Source organism: Anoplophora glabripennis, unplaced genomic scaffold (assembly GCF_000390285.2).
Source record: "Anoplophora glabripennis isolate ALB-LARVAE unplaced genomic scaffold, Agla_2.0 scaffold410, whole genome shotgun sequence".
NCBI lineage: Eukaryota > Metazoa > Arthropoda > Insecta > Coleoptera > Cerambycidae > Anoplophora > Anoplophora glabripennis.
The window spans coordinates 355766-373768 of NW_019416556.1; the positions used below are offsets into that span (position 1 = coordinate 355766).

The window sequence follows — 18003 nt, forward strand, 5'->3', positions numbered from 1 at the left end:
AAAATCTGCAAAATACCTTTAAAGACTTCTAAACAGGTACCTTAAAAACCTACAGACCGATTTAAATGTCTCGAAAGGCTGAATGTTAATCAGTGTGAGTAAACGGTCAATGACCCCAAGTACCAGAGGTCAGTGACCCCAAGTACAAGAGGTCAGTGACCCCAGTTGCCAAAGGCCAATAAACCTGTGTAAAAGTGTTAATAATCCTGTGAATATTTGTTATTTGATTGACTATGTCTTAGGATTTACATTTTTTCTACGCAAAAATGATATACATTGCAAATGTCGCTACGAGTAACCATTTTCGAGATATTCATCATTAAAGTTTCCAAAGCAACGAATTTACATTAGTATTTGGCATATGGAGCTAAGATATTTTCAAACTTGGTAACCGACAAAAAATAATAATTAAGAGCGAAGGAAAGAGTATAAGGAAATTATATTTTTTTAAGATTCTTTTTAATTATTAAATTCAAAACTGACATGAAATAAAGAGGACATTTTCTGTAACAACTGCTGGAAGCGGTTTCCATTTATTTCGAAAATATAACGGTGAATATTTCGTAGCGACACTTGCTAAGTATATAAAAATAATAAAAAATGTATCAAAGATGCAGATATACCGAGGAGCAAAAAATTTATGACATTTTAAAGAGACGTAATGGGCCGTAAGTGACGCCCTCTATAGGCCAGGAAAATAAGCTGGGAAATTACCATTTCGCGACTTTTTGTTTCGACAAGCTGAATTTATCACTATAGATGCTAAATATTATGTACAATGACATATTAGTTTCCACAGTCATAAAAATGGGGGGAAGATTGTTTACAGGGTGGTTAATTGTATAATTTTTACGTAAATTCACGTTTTTTGCTTATAACTTTTTCCGTTGATTTCCAAGAGAAAACAGTAAGGTACTTTTTTTTCGTCTTCAAAAGACCTACAAAACTAGCCCTCGAGCGTAAAAAAATATTGATTAGATCAAAAGTTATAAACAGAAGAAGTTTATTTATGACTTTTGAATTAAACATTTATAAACTGCGTTATTATTACCAGAACGTTTTGGCATCGCATCCTCTCATTCCTTATCACTGTCTAATAACTCACACGAAATCTGGAATCGGTAAGTTGAATAGTTTACAAGTTATGGCCTTATAAACAAATTAACTAATTATTAGTCTGGACGATCCCGAGGATCTAAAAAAAATGATAGATTTCAATGTATTATTATGAAATCTACTATGAAAAAAATCAGTGCGATCGTGGAACATCTTCGGGATCGTCCAGACTAATAATTACTTAATTTGTTTATAAGACCATAACTTCTAAACTATTCAACTTACCGATTCCAGATTTCGATGCCAAAACGTTCTGGTAATAATAACGCAGTTTATAAATGTTTAATTCAAAAGTCATAAATAATCTTCTGTTTATAACTTTTGATCTAATTCGGACGGAAAAAAGTTGTAAGCGAAAAACGTGAATTTACGTAAAAAATCATACAGTTAACTACCCTGTAAACATTTTTATAACTGTGGGAGCTAATATGTTATTGTTCAGGGTGATTCACTATATTTTGACCCCCCCTTTAACTTTTTTGTTTTAAGAGTTATAAAAAAATGTTAAATATAAAAGTTGCACGAGTTTTTATGAATTTTTCGAAAATGATAGTAGAAAAACAAATAAAGTCCAAACAAAATGGCCGCGGACGTTAACTTTGTTAAGTTAAATGGAACACCCTGTATATTTTTAGATATTTGGATAGAATCTTCCCTGTCGAGCATAGACATGTAGGCTTTGTTGGGTCCATCGCTAACAATAAGCGAGATACTATTAAAAAACGAAAAGAAGGTTCTTTTATTAAGAAAATAAGACATCTTGTAATTATTAAACCTTCTTCAGGCATTTCTGACTTTTTCCAATTACGTAAGGATTTACATTGATATGGTCCAAAATGCGTATAGGTATTCGAACTAAATCTTACTAATTAGGCCGTGAGAGGTCTAATTACTCATGGACAATGTTATATGGTAGGCCGTGACAGTGACAGCTAATGTCATGACAATGACAGGTAATAATATCATTATAACATTGTTATTGTTTGAGTTTGTATTATTATTTAATTAAAACGGGTTACACAGAAGTAGAAAATTGTAATATTATAGGAATTAAAATAGAGTAAAGTTCTTCTCCATACTCTATTTTAATTCTAAATAATTTTCTACTTCTGTGTAACCTATTTTTAGTCCAATTAACTAAGCCTTTAAATCGAAATTTTGTCAACTTGGCTGAATTTTTGATATGAGTTAGTTTAAGGTATATTATAACAATAAGTGAGAGTAATTTTTTGTTCAACCCCCGGCCAAGGGTGGAAAAAGATAAAACAAAGGGCTTTTTNGAAAAACAAATAAAGTCCAAACAAAATGGCCGCGGACGTTAACTTTGTTAAGTTAAATGGAACACCCTGTATATTTTTAGATATTTGGATAGAATCTTCCCTGTCGAGCATAGACATGTAGGGTTTGTTGGGTCCATCGCTAACAATAAGCGAGATACTATTAAAAAACGAAAAGAAGGTTCTTTTATTAAGAAAATAAGACATCTTGTAATTATTAAACCTTTTTCAGGCATTTCTGACTTTTTCCAATTACCTAAGGATTTACATTGATATGGTCCAAAATGCGTATAGGTATTCTAACTAAATCTTACTAATTAGGCCGTGAGAGGCCTAATTACTCATGTTATATGGTAGGCCGTGACGACAGTGACAGCTAATGTCATGACAATGGCAGGTAATAATATCATTATAACATTGTTATTGTTTGAGTTTGTATTATTATTTAATTAAAACGGGTTACACAGAAGTAGAAAATTGAAATATTATAGGAATTAAAATAGAGCAAAGTTCTTCTCCTACTCTATTTTAATTCTAAATAATTTTCTACTTCTGTGTAACCTATTTTAATTAAATAATAATACATACTGTCAATCAATAACAATGTTGTCAAGACATTACAATGCATCNAGAGATTTAAACTACCATATGACAACTAAGATCAAAAGAGATGGAAATAGTGACTACAAGTCAGATATTCACCAATATTCAGTCGCGAAAAAAAGCCTAATGTTGTCGATACATTACCAGCTGTCACTGTCACGACCTGCCATATAATGTCCATGAGTAATTAGACCTCTCGATCACGGCCTAATTAGTGAGATTTCGTTACATTACCTATACGCATTTTGGACCGTATCAATGTCCGATCTGTCAAAGTATATTATAACTAAATTTGTAAATCCTTACTTAATTGGAAAAAAGGCAGAAATGCCTGAAAGAGGTCTAACAATTATAAGATATATTATTTTTTAATATAAAACCTTCTTTTCGTTTTTTAGAAGTATCTTGCTTATTGTTAGAGATGGACCCAACAAACCCTATGTGGCTATGCTTTACAAGGAACGTTCTATCCAAATATGTAAAAATATACAGGGTGTTTCATTTAACTTAACAAAGTTAAGATCCGCGACCATTTTGTTTGGACTTCATTTGTTTTATAACTTTTATATTTAACATTTTTTTATAACTCTTGAAACAAAAAAGTTAAAGGGGGGTCAAAATATAGTGAATCACCCTGTACATAATATTTAGCATCTATAGTGATAAATTCAGGTTGCCGAAACAAAAAGTCTCGTCTAACTCTATATTTCCTGGCCTACTAAAAAGTAACAACAAAATGAATCATATTTGAACCTTCGTTACCCAAAATTTGCGCAATATTTGTAATTTTCAAAAGGTTATTCAAAAACAACGAACACAAATTTTTGAAGAAAAGTAAGTTCGGTTAAACTCAGCACAGTGCAAAACCTTGCAATACTTCGAAAAATATTTCCACTCCACAACTTCCTATTAATGTTTTTATGGGCCATTACCCCTGGACTAGACGAATGCGATCTAGTAGGGGCATCCGAGCGGCGATACCATATCCTAACGTCTTTTAAATCAGGCGTAATATATGCCTTTATCAGTACGTGTGCACGTTGGGAACTGGATACCTCCTCCTGATCTAATAGGGCATAAAATGTCTGCAGATGACAGAGGTGTGCCCGCCGCCGATTTAATGCGGATAGAATTCTCAGATCAATTTTAGATTCGAAACGATTTATAACTTCCTCTTATACACCGGCGAGGGCCCGATAACATCTATCGATCACTCCACATTAGCATAAGACATTGATTTATAATTATGGCGGCGCTGCGCCGCCTACCCTGCGAAAAGATAGCGACTTCCCGTACTCTTTTATGAATTAGAGGAAACATCCACTTACCCCCCCGAATGGCGCGGCGTTTTGCTCCATTTGCGGCGCTCTGGTGATGGGTTTTGGGGATGCCGCCGCGCGCAGGGTCGACTTTGCGGGTTTTGGAGCTCAAGTTTAGTTAAATCAAAGGTTTTGCTGTTTCACTGGATCAAGCCAATAATAAGGGTGTACGTTCTGGAAAAAGATTGCTGCTTCAATACGAAAGCAGATGGAACAAGTTAGAAGGAAGCAAAGATTTGCCATTTGAACTCCAAGGTATTCCCGACAAAAGAAAACAAAGTTCTGGTAACTTCAAACAAGCTGAGCACGAAAAAGTGCCAGTCTATTTGATAGAAATTCACTTGAAGATCAACAGAAGAGATTTTTCCCAGTTAACGTATCATTATGAATTTTCGTATGTTGGACACTCAATGAATGTTCTAACGAACTACACGAAAACTGTTTAAAAATTTTAGTTAGGGGCGTCTCAGGCAGGGGGGCTCACGGGTAAAATGCGCCCCCAATTTTTTGCATGTCAATATTTTCAAATTTAAACATCAAACTATGATAGATACGAGTTTTTCACAAAAAAAATGTACTCTTGATTTACTTCGATAAAATGCTTCGTTTTCGAGAAAAATCGATTTTAAAGCTTTATTACATAATCTCAAGAATGGAAAAGGATTACATGAATAGGTAGGTAGCCAAGTTTAAACATCCCCCTACAAGGTGCTGAAGAGCTTTTGAGACTAAAGCCTTGTTTTTTAATTGTTAATAAAGCGCTGAGCCGCGCGCGCACCTCTCTCACACGCGGATTCGCTATTTCGTCTAGCGTGTTCAGCTTACGTCTTTGAACTTAGCATTTTAAGTACTATTACTACTCATAAAATAATGTAAAAATTGATTATTTAAATTTCATAATTCATAATAATTTTATTTAATTCAAAATTGTACGAATAGAGTGCAGAAAAAAATAAAAGGACAATAGTATCAAATACATTTGATTTTTATTAAAGAACATTTATTTAATTTAATACTGCATATTATTATTATCACACATTTATTCAATCATAAGTATTCTCACACTATTGTAACAACCACATAAAGGTATACAAGTGACATAGTTTTTCCTACAAAAACAAGGTTTAGTCGTACAGTTTTTTATACATTTACATTGTTTAACTAAGTCTTTGGGTAATAGATCTTTGGTAATAAATTTAGGTAATAATTCACCTGTTTCATTTTGATAACCAAAAGCTGTGAAATCCAAATATTGATATTGAGGAAAAATGGAACTTTTCCATATGTACGTTTATAAAGAAGCTTATATTCACAATTAAAAAATAAGGCTTTAATATAATGAGAGTCCCGATAGTTCTTCAGCATCTTGTAGGGGGATGTTTAAACTTTAATTTAGGTACCTGGCCACATCAAAAATAAACATTTTTAACCTGGAAATCGGCCGTTGAAAATCGTAATTTTCGCATTCTCGGGAAAGAGTAAAGACTTAATAATCTCACAATCCTTTTATTAAGACGACTAGTTTCGAGGTCTACACTTTGTACCTCATCTTCAGGTCATAACAATGATATCACATTTACAAGGTTCTGTGCAAAATTTGGAAAATTCATCTAAATGACCAGTTTATCAATTGTATATTTAATAATATCTTCCTAACGTTTAATTTTAAAAAACATAAAACATTTACTGCAGACAATGACAATACACAGTTACAAGTACAAAATTTATTTTAAAATCTACAAGTACAAAATTTATTTTATTTATTTTTAATTTTTATCTATTTATTTTTTATTTATTTTTATTTTTTTATTTTTATTTTTTATTTATTTTTTATTTTTTATTTATTTTATTTATTTTTATTTTTATTTATTTATTTTTATTTTTAAGTACAAAATTTATTTTAAAATAAATTTTGTACTTGTAACTGTGTGTTGTCATTGTTTTATGTTTTTTAAAATTAAACGTTAGGAAGATATTATTAAGTATACAATTGATAAACTGGTTAATTAGATGAATTTTCCAAATTTTGCACAGAACCTTGTAAATGTGATATCCTTGTTATGACCTGAAAATGAGGTGCAAAGTGTAGACCTCGAAACTAGTCGTCTTAATAAAAGGATTGTGAGATTATTAAGTCTTTACTCTTTCCCGAGAATTATAAATATGGACTCACACTTATCTATTTCAAATTTACGTAATTTTCGCATTTTTAGCAACTTAAATTGTTTATAACTTTAAAACTATAAATTTTAGAGGCATAGTGCATAGAAACTTTTTTTATACCTATAATGTGCCAAAAAACCTAAATAAAATTTTTCCGGGGTGAAGAAACCAATTTTTACAATTTGTTTAAAAAAAATTTGTTTAAACAAACGGGCACCAGATTTCCGGCCGGCATCATCTTGATTCATGTTAAGGAACATCTCACGAATCTGAATATGCAAAAAAATCGAGTCGGAAAATTTCTCCCACGAATGCGAGGTTTTCGCCTTGTCTAAAAACATTTATTGGATGTCCATCATACCAAAATTCATAATGATTCGTTAACTGGTTTTGGAAATATTTTGAAAAATATGATCTCCTGAAGCCCCTTTTAGGAGGGTATAGCTCCCTTATAGTCCAAGCATTCTGTCACGGATTAATGTTAAATTTGCAGAAATTATTACCTGGACAAAAAAAATATGACCGTATAGAAAATTAAATTTTAAATTGAGTTTCTTGTTCTTTAAACTCGATCCAATATGGCGAACATGGTTAAAAAAAATCGCAAAGTTGAAAAAAACGGTTTTTCTAAAATAACTAAAAAAATATAGCACGGATTGAAAAATTTTAAATGAGAAAGTTGTAGGTTTTAAAAAGATCTATCGACTGATTTTTTGAAAGTATCGATTGCTTTGTTACTTTTCGAGATATATCGAAAAAACCGTTAAAAATCTTCTCTTTTCTCTTCTTCTATAACTCGTTTACATTTACGTGCCCATATTTGCTATTTACTGCAAGCATAGCCCGCGGCAAGCCAAAAAAGTACATTTTTGAAAAATTTAAAAATATTAATTATTTTTCGAGATATATCGATTTTTTGAAAAAAAGGCGCTCTCGAAAATTGGCTAGATCTTCTCAGCGGATAGCCCTACAGTAACGATTTTCGGTTTATTTTCTTCGTAAAGAGTTATATTATCATGCTGTTAAAAAATGTTGACGATTTTATTAATTTTAAGGATCAAAAAATGACTTTGAATAAGTTGCACTTTTTTGGGTATGTTTTTTTCAAATTACTATTTCAATTTTTATTTTATGAAAATGACTTTTAAAGAAAGAAAACTAAACATTTACGGGTCTATTTTGCTTCTAAGGCGAAAATGCTATAATATTCGTGTTTAGCTACCCCAGATTAAGTACAAAAAAATAATAAAAATTGAAATAGTTATTTGAAAAAAACATACCCAAAAAAAGTGCAACTTTTTCAGTCATTTTTTGATCCTTAAAATTAATAAAATCGTCAACATTTTTTAACAGCATGATAATATAACTCTTTACGAAGAAAATAAACCGAAAATCGTTACTGTAGGGCTATCCGCTGAGAAGATCTAGCCAATTTTCGAGAGCGCCTTTTTTTCAAAAAATCGATATATCTCGAAAAATAATTAATATTTTTAAATTTTTCAAAAATGTACTTTTTTGGCTTGCCGCGGGCTATGCTTGCAGTAAATAGCAAATATGGGCACGTAAATGTAAACGAGTTATAGAAGAAGAGAAAAGAGAAGATTTTTAACGGTTTTTTCGATATATCTCGAAAAGTAACAAAGCAATCGATACTTTCAAAAAATCAGTCGATAGATCTTTTTAAAACCTACAACTTTCTCATTTAAAATTTTTCAATCCGTGCTATATTTTTTTAGTTATTTTAGAAAAACCGTTTTTTTCAACTTTGCGATTTTTTTTAACCATGTTCGCCATATTGGATCGAGTTTAAAGAACAAGAAACTCAATTTAAAATTTAATTTTCTATACGGTCATATTTTTTTTGTCCAGGTAATAATTTCTGTAAGCATTTCTCTATAACGCTTGGACTATTAGGAAGCATTTTTCGACCCTTGTTTATAGGAAGAAATAATCTTATTTTTGATCGTAGAATCTACTGCTAATGTATTTCACACTAATTTATGGGACACCCTATATATCAAAGGTGTTATTTATTAGTCATATAATCTATATTCATATAATCTATATTCATATAACCTTAAACTAACATGACTTTACTATTAAGAGAGTACTTTAGATTTTAAAATGTAGGAACTCAGTAATAGGAGCTGTTTAGATGAGCTATGAAAGGTGTCACTCAAGATCGACGTAGGTTAACTGTTGGTTCTAATTTATCTGCAGTAGGACTGTGTTGATGTCTCAAAAACCAAAAATTTTTTGTTTAACTTTTTTTTTCGTAGATCCTATTTATTTATCGTCGTGAATATGCAATTAAACATTGTCGGTGAAATTTCCGAACACCCTGTAATCGGAAAATTATGATAAGAATTTTGCATTGGTTTAAAATATGTATCGTAGAAATCAGGATTCCGTTTTCTCCATGTGGTACTCTTCTTTTTTTTTATAAATAAAACGAATGTAATAAAATATCCGGAAAAATCGCACCCCGGGTTTCGGGTCGGGCGTCGTTTGATGGATGTGGGCGCGCTCCGGCACCGACCGCGCTATATCGAGTCCCGGCGAAACTTTTTTAAAGGTTCCAGGGAGATAAGGTGAGAAATGTGTTAAGGCATGATTAAAAGGCCGCCGCGACGCTGCCGGCGCAGATAACGGCGTGCCGTTCGGTTTATTCCGTCGCACATATCTCGACGGGCCTCAATCATTCTCTCTCGCCCCCACCCCACCACGGATTACTAATCACCTGCCGGCGCGGACCTTCCTCTTATAATAAACCCCACGAGCCACCACTTCAATGCCGATAAGGTTTTTTGTCGGATTAATCCTCACAGAAAATGCATTCATACTTCATATCTACGTTAATGGAGCTCGTTTTTCATTTCTACCACTGACACCAGAAACCTCTTACTGCCCCTATCTCGATCAATATTGAAAAATTATGCCGATAACCCGCCGGTAGCTGATGACCGTCGTCTCTGCTCCGGTGAGATTAGCTCTAATTGAAAATGATCATTCCGGGAGCGGGGTTTCATTTATTTAATTATTTTTTATCGCGCCCAGTCGATAGAACGCATTACGACCGCTTTCGGGAGAGGAATCGGATAATTAGCCCCATCGTTTTCCGTTCTCTGTTCGCGCTAACCGAGTTACAACCTTTCTGATGTCCAGTAATTAATACTTATCACACTGGGACGCTTCCTACATAGACGAACGGTCGACCCCTAAAAAGATGCTTAGAAAATCAAGGTCACCGACCACGAGGAGAGGCCAGGATGAAACCTTTTGTAATCGATGCATTGAGTTATTGCGAACAAAAAACCTAAAAAACATCTTTGTGTCCAAGTGGCAGGTAATTTGTTATTAACAAAAAAATTGCAAAATAAAAATATTGCAAAAAAACGCTCTGCAAACAATTTTCCAAGGTAAATTGGGCAAAAATAAACACTTTTTGTCTCTTGACATTTTTTCGTAGAACGCTTCCTTTTCGAGCTAGGGGCGATTAAAGGTCGAAAAATGGCTAAAAGTTGCCAATTTTAAAAATTCATATCTCAGCTCCTACCAAAGCTTTCGGAACGTACAAAAGCGCAAAATGATCTTCGAGACTTATACTTTAATGTAGTATTTTTTTTAAACCCGGAAAATTGTTTGCAGAGCGTTTTTTTTGCAATATTTTAATTTTGCAATTTTTTTGTTAATAACAAATTACCTGCCACTCGGACACAAAGATGTTACTTAGGTTTTTTGTTCGCAATAACTCAATGCATTGATTACAAAAGGTTTCATCCTGGCCTCTCCTCGTGGTCGGTGACCTTGATTTTCTAAGCATCTTTTTAGGGGTGGACCGTTCGCCTAACAGCCGGGTGTGTGTATTAGGCGTTTCAAAAATAACGGCGGGAAACAAATCACGACATACTTACAGAAAATAGACAATGACAAATTAAGGACGATCGGATCCTACGAAAAAATTCAGCCAATTTCGTATTATTGAGATGTATTATTTTTGCAATGCGAAATCGAATTCTGTAAATTATTTATCGATTTGTTTTTAATTACGGGTGAAAAATGCAAATGATAAGACGGAAAAAATATAGACTTTTACCTGAATCATTGATTAATAGATGAGAGAAAGAAAAGAGTAGGTTACCTCACATTTCACAGAGAAATAAATTATCAAACATTAAAAGTTCTTACTTATCGTGTCTCCCGCCAAATAATAAACGCGAAGGAGTAACGGCAACAGCGCAATATAATATGAATGAGGATAGATGGCGGAAAATTTAAATAAATGTTTTCGATAAACAAATTAGTCATTAAAAATTGATTACATTCAACTTGTGTAATTCAATTTGGAATAATGAAATAAAATGGGAAATTTCCAAATGAAATGTTTTTTGAAATCTTCTTTTATTTATAAAGTACGATAAACATTCAATACAAGAAGTAAAAAATACAGCAAATATTTGTACTTTGCATCATAGCGCATATAAGAACCTTATGCATTTTGATAAATTATCACATTTTTAGTATCATTTTTCATTTTAAAATTAACATTTCAATAATTTCAGTATATTTTTTAGCATACTGAATAACATCGTATAACAGTATAATACTACATACAGGGCTGGAATCCACATGGTCCATCTGCCTTTACATGAGAGCGACAAAGTAATGTAAAGAAATCCGTGCGATAGACAAGGATGGCTATAGTGAAGACGTTTCATAATCTGAATAGTCACCGCCCGTTTCGGGTTAGAAGTGGGAGTAACTATTCAGATTATGAAACGTCTTCAATCCTTGTCTATCGCACGGATTTCTATGACTTACTTTATCGCTCTCACGTAACAGCCGATGTACCATGGGGACTTTCCAAACCTGTATATCAAATTGTATTATACAGGGTAGGGTGACCCAAAAAAAACGAATATTTTTTTTCGTGTTTCTTGTGAAAATATGTTAGTTTATCATGTTTTAAGAGCCCCCTCAAAAAAATAAAAAAAAATTTTTTAGAGGTTCAGGATTTTTAAAAATTTCCAAAATCGTCAAAAATTTATTTTTTTTTTTAATTTTTTTCTCGTTATTTTATCATTTTCTACGTTGAAAAAAATCTCGATTCTGAAAATTTCAAATCGATATTTAGTTTCTAAAGATCACTCATAATAATAATAATTATTATTATTATTATTTCAAAGTAGAGTACCTATATTTTCGAGCGACCTCTAAAAATAAATATCAACGAACTAATAATTTTTTTTATTGAATTTGGTGAATAGAAATAAATCACGACATTTAAATGTTAAAAAATTAAAAAATTATAAATATTTGATACTCACAGTGCTATAGTAAATTTTGCCTCGAAAAATTTTTTAAGTTTCTATTCTTTTATTCATCAAATTCAATAAAAAAAATTATTAATTCGTTGATATTTATTTTTAGAGGTCGCTCGAAAACATTTTAGATACACTACTTTTAAAGTTAATATAATTATGAGTGACTTTTAGAAATTAAAATCGATTTGAAATTTTCAGAATCGAGATTTTTTTCAACCTAGGAAATGACAAAATAACGAGAAAAAAAATTTAAAAAAAAAATTAATTTTTGACGACTCGAAATTTTTAAAAATCTTGAGCGATCTCTAAAAAATTTTTTTTGAGCTGATTTTTTGAGGGGCCTCTTAAAACATGATAAACTAACACATTATCACAAGAGTCACGAAAAAAATATTCGTTTTTCTTGGGCCACCCTAATACAGGGTATAAGAAGTTTGACTGCCATTTCTTCAGAATGATATAGAGCAATCAGTTTTCAAAATACAGCGAGTATCTATTAATGTTGGGGAGTTTCATCACAATGTGACAACAGCGCTTAACCTGCTGATGTACACGCGTCAGACTTGTTCTACGGAAAAAATGTAAACAACTATTATTGTGAAACATTTAGTAAATTTCAAGACAATTGTTTTCCAGTTTTTAAATAAATAAAATAAAATGTATCGATTTTGTAGTACGAAGTGTTGTGTATTTACGTATTTGAAAAATATGAAATTAAAGTACCCAAAGATTCACGTCGTCCAAATAATCATATATATCAAAAATAAATAATTTAGGTACTTACCAAAAAGCAAAATTCAGTAATTTTTAAACGCACAAGTACAAAACAATCTACAACATATGCTCAAAATGTCCACCACCATTTTCAACGAACACACAACACCTTCGAATCCAATTTTCGCGCACTCGCTGGAAAACGCCTCAAGAAAAGGAAATAGTGGTACGCAAAAAACACTCCGACACGGTCGAATCCAGATACCATCTGAATTGCGTATTGCTGGACACCTTAGTACCTTGTGTTAATAAACTGCCGCGCCGTTGTCACATTGCTCGATATAAATTTTATCGAATTTTAAATTTATTACAATTACACTAATTCTTTTTTAAAATTAAGCATAAAAAAGTTTAAAAAAATGATAAACATTGTATTTTATGGTATTCTATGTACACAGTTATGTCAATATTCCTTAATTAATCCAACTTTTGTACATAAAGTTGGAGATTTTAATAATTTTTTTCTCGGAAATGGTTGAGTTTAGGACCCATGTCATATAAGGCTTTTTGTTTATTTTAGTGTATTCTATCGTCTTTTAAAATTAAGGTAGTGAAATTTCTAACACCCTGTACTTTTATAAATGCATTCGTTCTAATCCCTTGTCGTATAAGGAACATTTGTATTCACAGATATGCATCATAGTGTGCCACTTATGCATGTAACTAAATCATATTTAAACTTTTCCAATTTCCACGCAAATCTCTTAGTGATCACATAGACATACATTTGTAGATAATCTAAAATACCTAAAAGGAAAAGGAACGGTGCTTGTTTTTCTATGTGGATTAGTTGATGCCCTCGAACGGTGTGCGGAGGTTCTGGCTCCACAATCTTCTCATCAACTGATTTTTCCTGCCTTTGTTTTTTTCTGTTCTAATTCTCAAAAACTTATACTTTCTTTTGGCCCAAATTTTATTCTTAGAAATCTTCGATAGGTACTAACATAATATTCTCAAGAAAAACGGTATTCAAAATTTATTTAATGCTGGAAAAATTGTTATGAAAATAATGAAAAAATAGCAATTATCAAGATTGTGTATAATACAGTATATAAATATAATAAATCCCAGAAAGCAACTCTGATGATTCACGCTTTCATTTTTACGAATGTTTCCATTTGTACCTACTTACTAAATTATTTTTTGTATAAATAAACAAGTGTTTTTTACGTGAAGATTTCGCTGAATATTTCTTTTTATCAATCAATTAGAAAGCAGGTGTAAAATTCCACTAAAATGGAATGGTACATACTGACTACAATTTAACTTATATTAATATATTAACACTTTAATATTAATTTCACAAATAATATTGTAAGGCGGGGAATTTTCCAAAATTGGTTGTAAATATTATTTATATTTATTTTTTAAATTATACAGTATCTGTCATAACATAAATTCTAACGGTAACAGACATTTATGACATGTCCAAATACATCATTTTAATTTTTTTTGCAATAATTGCAAAAAGTCTATAAGTAATGTAATCTTTCAATGAAACATTTATTCTTCTCCACCTTTGACAAAATATAACACGAAATATAGCCACGATAAACAGAGCTCAGCTATTTCTGAATTTTCAAGAATGTTTTTTCAAGTTGTCTCCTTGTAAATGGAATTAATTGAACAAAACTGTTTATAAAATGTTTTTAACATTTAGAAAAAATGAATTTTTGAAAGAGCAAAGTCAAAAGTGTTGGCAATATGACTAGATTATTTTTTTTTTGTCTAAAGTTTTTAAAAATATGGATTTTATTATTTAGCTCTTGTACTTTTACTTTATTTTAAAGATGTTAAACTAATTCAAAAAAATTCCTAAAACTCTTTCAAATGAACTTTACTAGGTCGCTTTGTTTTCGACAAAAGCACAAAAACCAAAGCCGGGTCTGTTTCTTTCGCTCTAAACAATAATTTTTTATGCAAAAACCGGAATACTATCTTTATTTCGTATATGGAAATCATATGAAGTACTACTAAGTGTTGCGCAACTTTCTCGTAGATGTTACTGATCAAAATTCATCACTTTGTCATTTCAGCAAAACAGATTTAGTTAAAAAAATGGGGAAATTAGTAACAGGGATTTCAATGAAAAAAGTTCATATTTGAATATATCTATTTTATTCACTAATTACAACAGAAAATAAATACCTAGGTACTAAAATAGTAGGAATTTTAGGCATTATTATAATCAGTACAACGCTTATTAGACTACGACATAAAATTTAAATACATATGATAATATTTGCAATAAATTAAATACAGTATCTCCATCACAATCAGTCTGCTAATATGAACAGCCTTATTTTACAAATTTGAGACTCTTCAAGCCACTGTTGGAAATCTATCCCTATTGCTAGCATATCCAGACAACGAATATCCAGGGTATTCATCGTACCTCCTGTTTACTGGAACACTGGTCCTTCGTTTAGAAATTTGCCTGTATCTCACGTAAGGTCTGTAGTAATTCCTAGCTTCGTCGCTCTGAAGGATCTCTCTGTCTCTTTGTCCCTGTTCAAACTCTGCGTAAGCTACAGGACCTACCAACGTGTCGTCAGATCGAGTACCTTGAAGACCTAATTCGTTAGATGTTAACACCTCGTTGTCTTCATCGGTCTGGTAGGTTTCGTATCGGTCGTCTGGTACGTACTGTTGAATGGGTACTGCGTAGGAAAGTTCGGCTGCGAGCGTGAGTATCAGTACCAAAAAGTACAAAATAGTTATCTGCAAAAAATATTTACGGATAAACCAGATATTCTGAATATATGAAGCAAAACGCTACAAAAGTAATGATTTTAAGAGGACAGAAAGAAAAGAAACAGTTTTTTTTTGAATAATTCCTCTATTTTTGAAGAAATATAAAAAATAATTTGACTTTTTTTCTGTATATACAAATATATTTTTATTATTTTTCCTCTCAAAACAAATACAGTTGCAGTTATTAAAAATTTCGAGATTCTGTTAAAAATTTTAATATCTTTATACATGAGAAATATTACTTTGAAACTATTAAAAATATTTCAAAATGGCATAAAAATTTTGATTCAAATTTTTTTTTTTTTCATTGCTAATAACAAATTCTGTTTCTTTTCTATTAACTTAAATCAATCTTTGACTCTTTAAGGAAAAGCACAATTATAGTTTATAATATTTAACCAATATTTTCGTTAAAAAAAAACTGATAAATTATATCTAGAAATATATATTGATAATTTTTATTTTAATAAGTATTACTAGTACTACAAAAAAAAACATTAATTTAATAAAAATCTACTACTTACAGCAAGTAACTTCATCGTGGAGGAATCAATGCACTTCACAAAATTAGAACTACTTAAATCTGCAAATCGCTTTGGCAAACTGAAGCTCGAAATAAAGGGAGATGTTATATATAGAGACTTCTTATTGACATCTCGAATATTTATTTCAATTAGTTCTTCGAAAATATTGACGAACAATTTAAAGTTTACTCTTTATATTAACCGTTAACGAGAAGCGACTGCCGTTAGTCATACGTGTTGTGTTCTTCGGTAGAAATAGGATATGGAAAAATTTTTCGGTAAATTACTTCGGTGGAGACGCAAATAAAAAAAATAGTTGTGAAATATTACAAAGTATTTACACAAATATCTGCAGAATTTTTTATATTAATTTGTTAAAAAAATATTGTTAGGTGTATTCGGTGATTAGCCGAATATATTTGTTAATTAAATATATGTTTATTAGAAATTGCAAGTGTTTACGACAAGAGGAAAAAACATGGTAATGGAAATGGAATGTAGTTTAAAAATTGATGAAATAAGTAAATTGAATTAATTTTTATAAAGTGGGAAAATAAGTTATTTTTTTCGTCATTTCTTTATTAAGTTGATTTCAGTAATAATCATTTTAATTGTAGTAATACAGTTATTTATGTTGGTCGTATTTACCAATATCTTATATGGCAATTTGCCATATTACCCCAATACTCTTCATATACACATCAATTTAATTTTTACTTACAATTAGCTATTTTAATTATAATCATTTCTTATTCCCCTGTACCTAATTCTGACATAATTTACTTTTATGTGGATTATACACAATATTCTCCGTCTTTGCTTTTTTCCTCAATTTGCTTTTACGTACATTTGACTTCTGAATCTATTTTTATTTATTTATTTTTTTTTGATAAACCAATTTTTACAAGTATAGCAATTTAAACTGACCAACATTTATTGTCATATTACCTAACGTTGTGAATTCTATAACAATAACAATTTACCATATTATCTCATCTTTCTCTGCATAATCATTTTTTACGTTGGTTATACATCATTTTTCTCAACATCTATAATCATTTGCCTTATTACTTTAACTTACTTTTTACGCATCACTTTTATGTATTAAGTATTATTTTTACGTTTCAATTATAAACAATAGCAATACAGTTTAGCTGACTATGTTTCTTAAAGTATATTGCCATACTACCCCAATGTTAAGTCCTATGACAACTTGCCATATTGCTTCCATTTTTTTATTCTCTAATATTCACTTTCTAAATATTATATTTTTGGTTCTATTAAATTGTTTTTAATTAGAACCGCTTCGGTTGTAGCAATGCAATTTAAACTGACTAATCCCCAATGTCTATTGCCATATTACACCAATATTAAGTTATATAATAATTTGCCATGTTACTTCAATTTTCTCCATGTACACCACTGTTTGCTTGGGTTATACATTATATTCCCGAATGGCTTTATCATATTACCCCAGTTTGAATCATATGGCCACTTACATTACATTAGCTTAGGTTATATGCACATCACATTTTAAGTACTATTTTTACTTTAGTTTCAATAGCAATACCATTTAAGCTGATAATACTTATTCTCCGTCTGTTGCCATATTACCCCAATATTGAAGCCTGTGACAATTTGCCATATTGTTTCAGTTTTCTCTATATACATCACTTTTTACGTGGGTGATAAATCATATTCCCCTACATTACTTCCAATTTTGCCATTTCATCCCAGTTTCCTCACTGTTTAAATATTGTTTTTTATCAAATCAATCAATCAATTAAATCAATTTCAATTATAGCAATAAAATTTAAGCAGACAATATTCCCCTATATGTATATATTGTCATATTACCCCAATGTTAAATGCTATGACATATTACCATATTACCTCAGTTTTCTCACTTTTCATGTGGATTGTGCATCATACTCTCCAACTCCTTTAACATATTACCCTAATTGTGAATCATTATAATTTGCCATATTACCTTAGTTTAGTTATGTATACACCACTTTTTACATACAATCGTTACTTGAATGTCATTATAACCAGTAGCAATAGAATTTACAATGTTGTCATATTACCCCAATGGTAAAATTCTACAATTTATTATATTACCTGAGTTTTCTCTATGTACGTCACTTTT

General features: G+C 31.0%; 2 protein-coding genes across 4 annotated transcripts in view; one reads left to right on the forward strand and one right to left on the reverse strand.

The window, feature by feature from the left end:
• LOC108909751 (zinc finger protein ush) overlaps positions 1-18003 on the forward strand; it is a 133890-nt gene that overhangs the window by 98410 nt on the left and 17477 nt on the right. The gene's annotated exons all lie outside the window — the stretch shown is intronic.
• Positions 14730-15921, reverse strand: LOC108909753. The gene is made up of 2 exons (XM_018714164.1): positions 15855-15921; positions 14730-15297 (listed from the first exon to the last, which is right to left on the reverse strand). Exons 1-2 carry the CDS (start codon positions 15867-15869, stop codon positions 14899-14901), a joined length of 414 nt encoding a protein of 137 aa, XP_018569680.1. The 5' UTR covers positions 15870-15921; the 3' UTR covers positions 14730-14898.